This window comes from Zootermopsis nevadensis, unplaced genomic scaffold (genome assembly GCF_977971745.1).
Source record: "Zootermopsis nevadensis isolate Lab colony 2312 unplaced genomic scaffold, Znev_1.0 Znev_ptg000003l, whole genome shotgun sequence".
Classification (NCBI taxonomy): domain Eukaryota; kingdom Metazoa; phylum Arthropoda; class Insecta; order Blattodea; family Termopsidae; genus Zootermopsis; species Zootermopsis nevadensis.
The window spans coordinates 7955768-7969079 of NW_028259135.1; the positions used below are offsets into that span (position 1 = coordinate 7955768).

A 13312-nucleotide genomic window follows, 5' to 3' on the forward strand; every position below is an offset into this window, starting at 1 on the left:
TATCGGACGTAGTCCATTTTGTAATCGGCCGACTCAGAGTGTACTGGAATGAGTCGCACTTCCTGATCGCATTTTATTCACTCCGTCTGTTTAGAGTATTTTTATTGCCTTCGATAACACGAGCGGAGATCTACTTTAGTTTCTTAACTGAAGTTACCAATTTCTCATAACGAAGCGATTTCTTTAATTAAATGTCGAGCGAAAAGAGAAAGTAGTTTATTTTTCCCGCGGAACAAATTTAAAGTCTTACAAAGTCTAGATAAACGTGAAACTATGCAACAAGTAGCAGAAGAACATGGCGTCAGGAGCCTTACCCTCGTCTCTTTCGATGGTCGTCTCAATTATCCGATCATCCTTCGGGACTTTGCTTTCTTGCGTCCAGGAAGAAGACAGTTCAGAACTGAAGCATTTCTGTACAATATTTTATGGTAACAGATTTGGGAAGACAATTTACGGCGTAGAAAGGATGGATCCTGATTTCCTCTGCTCCCTTCGCTTCACCACCTAGGCGAAATTTCGGGTCCCTAATGAGCAACTTTCCTATGAGGCTCGACGCACGTGGTGGGAAATACTCTGGGAAGAGTCAAAATTCGGCTTTGAAAGAGAATCGAATTTGTAAATCTGCCATTATGTTCCCTGTTAGTATTTTTTATTGCTGTTAGTTTTCCTGTAAATGACTCATTTCATCTAAGCCACTGAAATGGGTTATGCAAGAAGCAAGAAAGATGGTTCATCTATAATAACATCTTGAGACGTTTATCTTTGTTTTCCGTTTCCTTTCCTGTCCCTCAAATTTAATTTACTCCCGGTGTAATCTTGGTTCAATATTTGCTCTTTGTAATCGGGCAGTTTTCTGTCTGAATTTTGGTTTCTTCCATGAAGTTAATTATCCGCGAACTTCACTGGTATTAAAACGGATAACAACTGGTCCCCTGTTAAGGTCAGACTAATCTGTGTAGGACTTTGTTGAAAATAAACATTGCTCTTCGCAAATAACGAGACTCACTTAAATAATGTCTGAATGTTGTTCCTTTCTCCAAAAGGCCTGGAGTACGACAACATCTCATACACCACAACTCCCAGGCTCCACCAATCAGCTGCCTGCAACAATTCAAATTAGGACAAGAGCATTAATCAGTCACTTCCATTTATTTGCACCCTCCAGAAACAGAAAAAATGGATTCTGCTTCCTGTAATATACGCTCGGTAACTGATGCATATATTATGTAATTATAAGCAGCTGATATACATATAAATGTTTTACTTTTTAATGTTACTTTTTCAATGTGAGATATGAGAAATATTTGCCCCATTATTGAATATATATTTGTTGTGCCAGACCTTCAGATTATTCCACTGTCTCAGTTACGTGAAAGTACGAAATAAGTATTTTCACATCTTCATGGAAGAAAACACTTACCATGTCGTGTCCCATGCGCCGGATTACTTCGGGGGCCATATATTCTGGAGTACCGCTGCAGGAGTACGTTCTTTTATCCTGTTGATAAAAACAAGATTTTAAATAAGTTACATGTGACATGAAATGAGACACATAAACAATTCCCTAACTGTGGTACAGGAAAGAAAACTTCGAGGATGCACTTTAGACCCAGTTCCGTTCATCTTCTGACGTCATAACATGTTTCTCCAACGTAATGCGTGTTCGCGTCTTTTTCATGGTCTTCCATGTTCTTACTTTCCAAAAACTTTCAACGTCAAATATTTGTTTGCGTTGCTTCTCGCCCTACTTAACTGGCACAGTGTAATTCCGAAAAATTTTCGCTTAGTAGTACTCGGTGAGCTGAATGTTTCACGTGTTTTCTAGGTCCCAGCATTTCCTTGCTCAAAGTAAGACACGCGTTTCACAGCCATACAAAACACCTGGTAAAACGATGCATCTAGATGTTTAATGTTTTGCAAGTGTATAAGATACTTAATGGTGGAAGTATTTGTGGAATTTTAAACAGCAAATTACAGACAACAGGCAATGCTGTAGGTAATAAATTCTGCGCTTGTTAGTTGACACCCTCAGAATCTGAGAATTCGTGATGTCCATGTTAAATGTAAGTACAAGAGAAGTACTCTCTGAATACGGGTGCCCACATTTCGGACATTTCAGATATTTCCGTTTTTAATAGTCTGATAGTCTCTTCCCTCAAATAAAGAGAGTTACTCCCTGATGGAGAGAGATCCACTCATCCGCTACGTTCCAGCTTACTCAGCGAATTAAAGAGACAGAATAAAGCAGTTGGCACTAAGTTTACCTCCTGATCAGACGGAAACTCCTTCGACAGGCCGAAATCTGTTAGAACAACATGGCCCGCGGCGTCCAGAAGGATGTTCTCCGGCTTCACGTCCCGGTGTACGATTCCCAACTGAAAGAAACAAATGAACACGTCTCAAGAGCATTGGGGGAGAAGGAAAAGCATTTTTATGCATTCTTTATAGTTGATTTAACGAGGATGTTAGTATATAGATTATATGGCATTGGGCTTCGTAGATCGATCTTAATTACACGCCGTGCATTTTAATTAACTAATTCTCGTGTTTCAGCAGGTCACTATCTATGAATCTCGATTACGTAACTACACAAAGTATTATTATGAATGTTCTATTTCACTGAATTGAGAGATATGAAAGTTGTAAAATGAACTTTTCTGGTTACGGAGAATTACTTGGCGGCTAAATAATCAGACATGACAGAACTAACCAAAATTCTTGCTTACTAATCCGGGGAGCATTCTTCAGAAGAAACAAGCTAAATTTCAGGAATCACCATTTGTTGTGAATTTAGATATTTCTCACAGATGTTACAAAGGATTCGATGTACTGTGAAAAAATAAAGGGAATTTGAAGAGAACTCTATAGCCCTGAAATCAGTAAGCCAGTTACTTTTAATGTCTTGTGCCCCGCCCTCTTTATTATGCTGTTCAGTGGGAGTGCTGGTTGCCTACCTCGTGCAGGTGCTGGAGGGCCAGGATGACTTTGGCGGAGAAGAATCTTGTTTCATTCTCCGTAAGCCTACCTCTCTGCTCCAGCAGTTCTATGAAGTCTTTTCCTGCGACGTAATCTGCAACAATAAAGACGAAATCGCGTTATTGTGAGGACTCTTAGGCCACTGAATGCTGATGTATTGTATGTTTAATTCGGCAACAGTATAATTACAAATCGAAGCTCTGCAGAAGACTAAAAAGTGAAATAGTTTAACGGAAAGCGAAGGATTATTCCACAAACGGGGTACGTATGAGCACTCTACATATTTAGTTACGGTGACGTTTCGTTTGATGTACTCACCCATTACGAGATGCAGGCGTTCATTCGACAGAAACGCGTAGTGCAGTTGCACTAGGAACGGACAGTCACGTGTTTTCTCAAACACGCGACGCTCCGTCCACGCGTGGTCGATGTCCTTTCTCTTCAGTGATGTCTTCATGTTCTTTATGGCGTAAAGTTTACCGGCGTCGTTTCCGTCCTTCTTCCTCGCCAGGTAAACTTCGCCAAACCCTGTAACAGAATCTCAGTTGTGTTTCATCGTGATATCTGTACAGGTACGGGCTGTCGTATCAGCAAAGTCTCCTTTCAAATAATTATGATACTCTACCCTTTTTTTTTTCCAATACCAAAACTTCGCGATGAATATAAAATTCATAAATACGTGGTTCGTCTTCTCTTTAACAAGCTCTAAAGCACTCTCTGATAGGTCAAGCCCTTGTTCACAGGATATTACTAGATTTTATTGTGTCCTGCGTGGTGACAGAAACAAGATGAAGTACCGTTTAGGTCTGTGAGTTTTCATGATTGCAACTTTTATCGTTAAAGTGCTTATGTGTTGAATCTCCATGGAGTGGTCCTTGAACCCATTCGCGAGCTGTCAACATAATTTGATTAATTCTAACTTGTTTGAAACCTTGCGTTTCTAAATGTCCCCGCAAATAAATGTTGGCAGTTGGTAAATGATCCACCTTCTAACGTTTTTTAGCATTCATGAATAGAAGAATTTTGTTCGGCAGAATATGGCCTACACAATTCTTAAGATCCCTAATTCTGATTTCGTTAAAGTAAAGGGAAATTGACATTGTGCATAAGAAGAACTGCCTCTCGTGTTTATCAATTCCGATGTTACGGTATTTCGATACAGTGTAAACCAGAACGCGAAATTAGAATGTCGTTAACATTACGAAGAGAAAATAGGCCACAGACACGTCTTTCTTGTTATTTCACTGCCGATTAAGTTGCATTGCACTTGATCATGGGCTAGGAAGGACGCTCTAAAACGCTGATCTTCTTCTCTGCCTACTTAATAGATGCATTAATGATGCAGAAATCAGGTCCGTGTTTTGTAAGCAGAGAAATGCACGGGTAATCGGCCGATTGTTAACAGGAAGTTGTACTTACCTCCTGTTCCTAGAAGTTTGATGGTCTTGAAGTCGTCTTTGCTGACATGTCGAGATCCTGTAACAAATATCATAATTAGTGGCATGTGCTAATATACCTTTAATATACAATAAAAATAAAAGGTTATCCTGCTGAACGCCATGTAGGCGCTTGGGTGGGGTGAGACGAGGTATAGCTCCTACTTTTTCTTAACCTCGGCACTAGATGGGGGTGAGTGCTCAGTACCCCGGTATCTGTTGGAGAGGAGGCTGGGTGGTAAGTGGGCCCAAGAGCCGGTCTGGACGCAGGGGCTAGAGGAAAAATCCCCTGCCCCTGTCAGGGATCGAATCCCGGTTGTCCAGTCCGCAGTCAGTCACTGTACTGACTGAGCTAGCTCAGTTCCGATCTTTAATCTACAGGCTTAATTGAAATAATTTACACTTTTTTTTATTCTACAATCCTGCGCCACCCCCATTACGGGGTTAGTCTTACGAAGATACCACGGTGGTTTCGCCTTGCCCTCCGTGGCCAGTCTTTGTCAACCAGACTGGAAGAGAAAGGACGCGGATAAACTTCCATGCCTTGGGTGGGACTCGAACCCACGGTCGCAGCAACGAGAACCATGCCTCAGACCGCGTGGCTACGGAGACTGGCATTAACATTTTAAACCTCGCGATTCGCCTATTGAAAATAGTGTTTATTATAATCAAGGGGGAAACTACTCCTCAGATAGTTGTGTCTCCTTCCCGACCTCTCAAGGTCCTAACCCCAGTCTCATGCAGTATGTTAAATATTTGCCATACATAGGCCTTATTATATAGTTTAATTATGTTATTATATTTGTAAATTTGCAGAACAGCTGCGTTCCTGTGTTTATTTATTTTTTTAGCCGCTTAAAGTGCATTGTCACTTGAGTGATAAATACGGTAGTCACTCATCAAGAGCTTCGTGCAACCTGAAATGAGAGACTAAAAGGTGTTCTTGAAAGTCTGGAACTTGCAGTGAAATAATGATAATATTATAAGATGGCTGTCTTCAGGGTTGTAGCGCCGTGTATTCTGATAGCAGTTTACCGACGTTTCAGAGGTCTTTACTGCCTCCATAATTAGGGCGATGGAGGCAGCAAGGACCTCTGAAACGTCGCTAAACATCTACCAGATTACACAGCGCTACAACACAGAAGACAGTTTTCTTCAGAATCAGCACTGTGAAAACTTCAAATCCTACAAATGATAATATTAATTTCTGCATATAATTATTCATAAACAGCCCATTTGAACTTAGCTACTCCGACATATGCAGATTAGTTTGTCAGCTGGATGGAAGTTCCTGTGTTCTTCCTCGCGGTTGTGAACTCAAGGAACGAACATTTGTAATGCTTATGAATGCCCGTTTTCAGTTCGTTGTAATTTGTATTCCGTTTAAAGTGGATAGTGACACTTGCAATCTGACAGGTGATCTGCTTTAAAAGACGAGAAATACAAACTCGCAAAAAAATCTAAAAGGCATCATGACAATTTTAGGCGCCATGCCGATGAGATGCCCGGTATATGGGCAGGCCAGTGAAATACGCGTATATTTAACATCGTTATAAGGCAACAATTGAAAAATAAGAGTAACACAAAACTTTGAACGCAGTAGAGTAATATGTCAAAGTCTATACCAAACATCACGTCTTTACAGTGTGTTGTTTAAAGGTAATGCTGATTCATTCCTTGTAAAACAGAATTAAAACGAAATGTTTAAGGACACAGACAATTTTAAAGTGCACATTGTTGTATAAATCTGTCAGAAACTCAATAGCATCGCAATATGTTTTATTCTAGTTCCGATTGTTGATTCTATCTGCTTCGGAATGAGAACATTTGGTTAAAGAGTTTACCTAACTTTAAATGCAATACACGGTAAGAAAAATTTTATTTAAATATAATCAGAATACAGACATGATTGTGTCGTGGCAGTGACCTTCTGAAAAAACTGGGGTTTGTAAATTTTATTAAAGAGGCAATATTCATCCACGGGTTTGTTCTTAACACGGCTACTACAAAATGAAAACGCGCACCTTTAAGAGTAACATTGTTTATGGCACATTCAACTCTGGGCTTGTAAGACGGTGCCACAGTGAAAATTCCGCATTATTGCCTTAGGGCTACGGTGTTTGGAAGCCATGACCATATTTTTTTCAATGCTAGTGCGAAAACTAACAACAATGCAGAAGACTTGTTTGTGTGCGAGTTTAGTTTACCATGCCACTTAGGATGATAAGATTATTAGTGAATAACAAATTGGTAAATGTATGGAAGAAACCGGTCTATCGTAATTTTACGTATTACCTGGATATTTTCTTGGAGGAACTTCAGATACTTCTTCGGTAGATATAAATAGACTTTTTTTTTAAAAATTCCTAACGTGCAAGAAGTTTTTATGAATGAGTGTTTGTGTTCTGTCACAGTAATTGTTCCCCCTGAGATAATCATCGCCAGAAGAAAATATACAATTCACACGGGAATTTAATTAATTTATGTTAAGTTCTAAAAACCTATGTGTGTCTGCTTTAATGTGACGCAACGAAGCACAGGGAAGAAGCCAAACATAACCTTAACCTAATACAATTTTCTCTCAGAATTTATTATATAACTGGTGCATTATTGGTCACAAATCATGCTTAATGCATATTTGAACATCTGTCAGAACCTATCTACCAATCTAAACGTCGGAAATAGAATTCAGTTGCGTAATAAAATGTTTAATATAATTTCACCGTAATCAACAATTGAAAGGCCTGGTATTCCTAGTAACTCTCGACACAATAAGTAAGACACAGAATCGTATTTATCATCGTTTATAAACTAGAAACTAATTAATACATTTAAATGAAAACTACATACCGGTACTTGAATAACAGCCAACGTCAGGTTCCATGATATCCATAGCTGTTCTAATTAACTATTCACAAATTTTAACACTGAACACTGTTTTAACAAAACTACAGATTAAATAACTTAAATGCACTATTATTTAGTTTTTATCTGAAATTGACTGTGAGAAATCCTAACGGTTCGCACAGCTTCGAATCAAAAATATAACTGACGTATCACAAAGAATATCCGGTCAAAAAGTGTGAAGAACGCAGAGAGACTCAATTGTTTTAAACGTCTGAAAGAAGAGTAGGTCATGTTTGCTCTTTGCAGTCCCAAAGAATGTTTAATCTCTGACTTCCCGTACGTATTTAACTAGAATTTTCCTAGCTCCTTTCCAAGACAACCTGGAATTATCGTGGGTTATGTATGCATCTAAAATGACGTATAAAATCCAAATATGAGCTTTGCGAGATATAACGTTTTGACGACAGTAAATATGTCGTTGATGGTCTTCCGAGTTTTAATGTCGTGTGGACTTGCGGATTTAATGATTATGTTTCTTATTCTTATTTAAACCCATTTTAAGCACGGTGTTTGTCAAAATAATTTTTAAAAATGTCGTGTCTGCATCACAGATAACAGAACTCGTATCCATTGTAAAGATGAGTTGTCTAATGCTGTTTAGAGAAATAATCGTTGTTTGTTCTGATAATATTTGTAAACCCACAATTAAATTCTGTGTGTTTAAACAAAAATTGCATAAGGGATCTAACATGGGTTCAGTGTATAGCTTTAAAAAGTTTTCTTTCTGATAATATAAATTTATGTTTATGAATTAATTGCAGTGCGAAGTAAATTACAGGGGTTAATAAATTGACTTCAAATAAGAGGTTATGATCGTACATATCTAGTGGGGGAGGTTTCGGAAAGAATTGGCCATTCCCCAGAAATTGTTGAACGCCACGAATTCCCTTCGTCAGTAGATTCTAGTCAGACATTTGTATAAAACTATTAAGGACTGATGTGCAGATAAACCTAGATAAGCTCGTGTATTTGAGAATTGTTATTACAATGGAATGACACTTTCCAGACATTTCGTTTCTGTAGATTTCACGGTGTCTCTGTCTTCAAACTACGTGCGATGAACACGTAAATTGTCTTATGACGCGATTCGAAAAGTTGCAATACTTTGGTGACGTGATTCTTCAAACCAGCTTTCTTTTTGTGTGGAATCTGTCTAAAACTATGTCGAGTGTGAATTTATAGCGCTGCATCCTAACACCACGGGATACCACGATATATATACACGAGGGTGAGTAAAATGAAAACCGTAAAACTGAGATAGAAATTCGAAATATCGCGCCATTGTCCTATAAGGTGGCAGTATAATGCAGACAAACAGAACGCCATCACAGTGCCAGTTTGAAGATGGCTGCTCCACTAGTTACATGCACGAAAGAAGAACAATGTTCAGCAATTCGTTTTTTGATCATTGAAGGTGTGAAACCGATTGAAGTTCATCGACGGATGAAGGTTCAGTATGGTGATGCATGCTTGTCACAACAGCAAGTTTACGAGTGGAGTAGGAAATTCAGAAATGGTGTGACGTCTGTGGCAGACTCTCCTCCCTCGGGTCAGGCGCACAGAGTTGTGACCCCTGAGTCTATTGCAGCAGACCTAGCCCCAAGTGATTACCACATGTTTGGGCCACTCAAAGAGGCGATGGGAGGAAAGAAGTTCCGCTCTGACGAAGAGGTACAGCAGGCGGTGCATGAGTGGTTGCGCAGACAACCACAAGAATTCTTTTCTAGAGGAATCCATACACTTCGTAAACGCTGGAGGGCCTGTATTGAACGAAATGGAGACTATGTAGAAAAATGATATAGTTGTGTACCGCTTTCATTCAATAAATTGATTTTTAGAAAAATTTTACGGTTTTCATTTGACTCTGGGAATATTATTGCCAAATGTTTCAGTACACGTACTCGTGTATTGCGATACCAAGTTAAAATATTCTCTCTGCCAGGTCTTTTCGAAGAGAGAATTTGTCAGTAGTGAGTGACCAGCCGCTGCCTCTGCACAATTTCTAATCAGTCCTGATATTTGACTGCTAGAGCCATCTAGTAGAGAATCAGGAGATATACGGGTGAGAAATGGCCGTCGAATTTTGTTTACGAAAATGTCGTTCATGCTCGTTTCGCTTTTTTATGTGCCTCTCTGATGGAAGTTGTGCTGTAGATTTTTATCACCCCTTAAAAGTGTTGAGCACATTAACCACTAGTCCACTGAATGGGACAAGTTCAAATATTTCTTTGCCAAAACAGCAAAAGGAAAGTTTATGAACATGTTTTTTTATTTTACGTTATTAAATACATAATTAACTTTTTAACAATAAATAATAAAACTGTTTAACTAACAACTATATAACTAAGAAATCTTTAACTATTTATCCAATACTTTAACTATGTAACTAAAAACAATTTAACGAACACATTTTTTATGTCATATTTTTAACTATATAGTACACGAAAACAATTGAACTATTAAACTAAGAACTTGTGGTGGTTCATTGATGGTTGTTGAGAACACTGCGAACCTTCTTATACAGCTCCTGAGTCTTTGCCTCCTGCTCATTGCCAGAGGCAGGCCTCCTTTTGCTAGGTATCCACGCGTTCTATGTCTCCTGCAATTGCACTTTTTCGTTCAGCGTAAGGTCAATATGAATGATATTCCTTCTGCTCTTAGCATTACTTAGTTGATTGTTCCTCTCTGCTGGAGGCTGCTCTCCAGAAATGCGTCTTCTTATGAAGTCAGGAAAAAGTGAGTCACACGACGATCTGATGTAGGATGTCTGATTTACCATGTGCTGCTGATTTGTGTTGTCCTTGAGAACCACAGGAAGGTCTGGTAAGTTTTCTGGTCTTTGCCTGGATACAGGAAGATCTCGAAGCGCCAATAGGAAATTCCGGTTGTAACGTAACCTCCTCTCTGGCTTCGGCGGATTTGGCGTCATTTATTTAAAAAATAAATAATTTGACTATTTAACAAAAAACTTTAACTAATTTTCTAAAAACAATTTAAATATTTAACTGAAAACAATTTAACTATTAAGTTTTAATTATTCTAAATTGGCTTTGTCATGATATCTCCCACAGTAGTTGCAAACTGAATATCGTCCATTTCTGGAATCTGGAAAGGAAATAAACATTTGGATCAGAACAGGAACTGGAAATATGTGTAACAAGAATGGAAACTGATGCAGCGAATATCTCGCGTTAGGCGATCTCTTCGGATGCAGGTTTTGAAGGAATTTGTGACGAAACTCAAGGTGAAAGACACTGGACTTATTCTAGTTACGTGGACGTTTATGCAAATTACAGGCTTCAAACTGATTCAGCAGTTTTTGGGGTGACTTCTGTTTGACCCTCTGTTTCTTCTACCTGCTCTCACTTGATACCTGATAACATTGCCAGAGGTTTAAATTTACTAATTTCTTGAGATAACAGAGTTCTGATATGCCTGTGTTTGTTATGGCATAGCATCCGTCTATATTGAGCGTCAAAAGGTTCTTTAGGTTATGACAGATAGCTATGAGAGAAGGATCACCAATGCATGAACAATTACTTAAATCTAATTCAGTGAGACTCTGTTGGTACTCTGTGAGTCTGAGTATGCCTGAATTGTTGAGCTGTTGGCAAGACTGAAGATGTAGTGTTTCAAGATGTAGTTCTGGTACTTCTGCTAGTTGTGACAATGCTGCATCATCAAAGTGTGTGCCACCAAACCTCAACTTTCTAATCTTCCCTGCTTTTGACTCAATGTGTTTTAATATATTAATGAATTTACGAGTCGGAGAGAGGGCTGGAAATAGGTCAAATACTTTCACGAATCTATGTTGGCACACGTTAATTGTTGTAATCCAAAGCAGAGTTGACACTAACCTCATTGTTAGTAGACAGCTGGCAGTCGGGTTGTTCGGTGGCGCCGAAAAATCCTTCGTTAGAGAAACAGTCAATTTCTGTCAGATCAAAATCTTGTTCAAATCCTGGCAGAGGAACATTTGTGTCTTCTGCCCCTCCGGCCACTTCACAAAGGAAGCTCAGAGAGTCCGTAATTCCTGCTGTGCTCGCCTGGGTCTTAGAAGGCGGTGAATTTTCGCCGATTTGGTTTTGTCCCTGAAATTCAGAAAATGGTGGATTAGTGGGCTGCAACCCATGAAACAAAACCCCTGTAACTTAAAGTATTGATACAACGTGCGATATAATATTACGATGTAAATTAACTGGTGGATATTTTGCAGATGCACTCTTCCCAATTCGAATTTGATAAAAGTGTGACAGAGGATTTAGATGTAAACCCAACAGAAATGGCTAACAGGAATGAAAGTTTAATTATAGGAGATTTCTGTGCTCAAGTAGGAAATGACGTAATTCTCGTAGGTCAAGAAAAATGGCGACGTGTGTATATTTAATGTTCTTATAAATATAAACTATTTGTGACATATCTTTGCTTTCAAAAGCCAGTTTATTTTTAAAGAAATAAGAGGGCAGATAAATTAATGTTTAGAACTTAGAGTGGAAAACAGTGAAATCTGCTAAATAAGTTCAACTGCAATGCGTTCTTACAAACAGGGGAAGATAAACTTCCCAACCAACCCCGATAATCGAGAGTTTACTCTAGTCATTTTTCGCCTCTGACTTTCCACACTCGTTTGTTCTCCATGTGCAAGCGACAGATGGGCAGGCGAGTGATTTCGTTCAAAGAGTAATGACTTCGACTTACCTCTGACGAAGCGACACCTTGTGTGCCTGGGAATCTTCCTTCTCTTTGATGTTCTTCGGCAGGCAGGGGACGGGCGCTGTTGGTCTGCGCCGTCGTGAGGCGTCGGTTCTCCGACTGGCGTCTAGGGCGTCTCAATTTCTTACCACGGGCCTGCTCTCGAAGGCGCTTTTGTTTGCGGACCACTTTTGGGCTGTAGACATAATCTGAAAACGGAAAGACTGACATTCAGGTCACATCATTCCGTAAACGGTTGATTCTGATCGCGTGTAGCCAGAGTCTAACATGTCACCAGGGTATCTTACACAGCTTTATTGCTATGCAGTTTGAGGTATTTTGATGCATAATGCCACAAATGACACACTTGCTAGGCACTTATTTTGTTTGACAATGACAGGAACTCCATGATGTATATTATAATCATGCAGTCTCTGCCCACTTAAGATTTTTTGCATTCTTACATTGAAAGAATTGTTCCGGGCGGTCTCACAAATTCTACTTCTCTACTGTGGGCTAGACTTCTGTCCCATATGTCCTGTGTTCAGTTTATAATTAGGTAGATATAGGTTTATAATCCAGCAATGAAAATCAAACTAGCCTTTAACTTAATGTGCTGAATTTTGCAAGAGTCAACCTTTTTTTTCAATTATTAGGGCTCATAGTTTATCATAGTCACAATCATAAGCGTCACCACGAAATATGTTGTTTGTCTCTTTTCTCTTTGGGTAGAACAAATTTCTAAGTGCGCGTTCTGAACACGAGAAATCTCACACATAATTTTACAGGTTCGCACCGGCGCCATGTTTATAATCGTTACCTTGCGTGCAATGATATTACAAGTCCTCTGAATTCCAATATCTTTGAAGACAACTTCGAATGCTCTGCACATTAAATTATTAACAAGTAATTGCCCTGAAGTACATTTTGTATTGCAACTTACCTCACGCTGATCTGTTTGTTGCTCTCTTCTGGATGTTTGATAGCCATCTTCTTACGCCACTCATTCGAGAAGAACATGAAGGCATTCTGCGGTCGTCGTATTTTCGCAACAGGATGACCCTTCGCCGTTTCTTTGCACTTTTTCGCTCCGCTCTTAAGTTGACGGCGTTGGCGTCTCTTCGGCCGAACTGGTAATTTCAGATTAGGTTGGTGCTGCTGACGGTTGTCGTTGTGGTCATTGTTATTACCTGAAAGAATATTAGAATCCATTTATAACATAGTTTTCAAATTATAAGGATCAGAATATGGCCAACAGCACGAAGAAACATGGCTGTCTCCAATGTACCTCAAGAGTTACA

The 13312-nt window shown here is 39.2% G+C and overlaps 2 protein-coding genes across 3 annotated transcripts; both read right to left on the reverse strand.

Moving 5' to 3' along the window:
- Positions 1-946: 946 nt before the first annotated feature.
- LOC147874960 (ribosomal protein S6 kinase alpha-5-like) lies at positions 947-3433 on the reverse strand. The gene is made up of 5 exons (XM_087342194.1): positions 3295-3433; positions 2955-3070; positions 2265-2375; positions 1421-1498; positions 947-1101 (listed from the first exon to the last, which is right to left on the reverse strand). The coding sequence occupies exons 1-5, from the start codon at positions 3431-3433 to the stop codon at positions 1003-1005; spliced, it is 543 nt and encodes a 180-aa protein (XP_087198320.1). The 3' UTR covers positions 947-1002.
- Positions 3434-10714: 7281 nt separating this feature from the next.
- On the reverse strand, positions 10715-13045 carry LOC147874961 (uncharacterized). Of its 2 annotated transcripts, XR_015533201.1 has the most exons (3): positions 12955-13045; positions 12018-12220; positions 10715-11410 (listed from the first exon to the last, which is right to left on the reverse strand). XR_015533201.1 is itself a non-coding variant. In XM_087342030.1 (2 exons), the coding sequence occupies exons 1-2, from the start codon at positions 12240-12242 to the stop codon at positions 11141-11143; spliced, it is 495 nt and encodes a 164-aa protein (XP_087198156.1). In that variant the 5' UTR covers positions 12243-12264; the 3' UTR covers positions 10715-11140. The 2 variants fall into 2 exon arrangements, 1 of the variants encoding a protein (XP_087198156.1); XM_087342030.1 differs by lacking the exon at positions 12955-13045 and having other exon boundaries at positions 12018-12264.
- Between the last annotated feature and the right edge of the window lie 267 nt (positions 13046-13312).

Excerpts from the sequence above, each read along its gene's own strand:
- LOC147874960 (XM_087342194.1), bottom strand. The coding sequence starts at position 3,433 with ATGAAGACATCACTGAAGAGAAAGGACATCGACCACGCGTGGACGGAG. Across the intron at positions 2,376-2,954 it reads CCCTCCAGCACCTGCACGAG|TTGGGAATCGTACACCGGGA; the intron begins GTAGGCAACCAG and ends TGTTTCTTTCAG. Across the intron at positions 1,499-2,264 it reads AGTTTCCGTCTGATCAGGAG|GATAAAAGAACGTACTCCTG; the intron begins GTAAACTTAGTG and ends TTTTATCAACAG.
- LOC147874961 (XM_087342030.1), bottom strand. The coding sequence starts at position 12,242 with ATGTCAGTCTTTCCGTTTTCAGATTATGTCTACAGCCCAAAAGTGGTC. Across the intron at positions 11,411-12,017 it reads AAGGTGTCGCTTCGTCAGAG|GGACAAAACCAAATCGGCGA; the intron begins GTAAGTCGAAGT and ends TCTGAATTTCAG.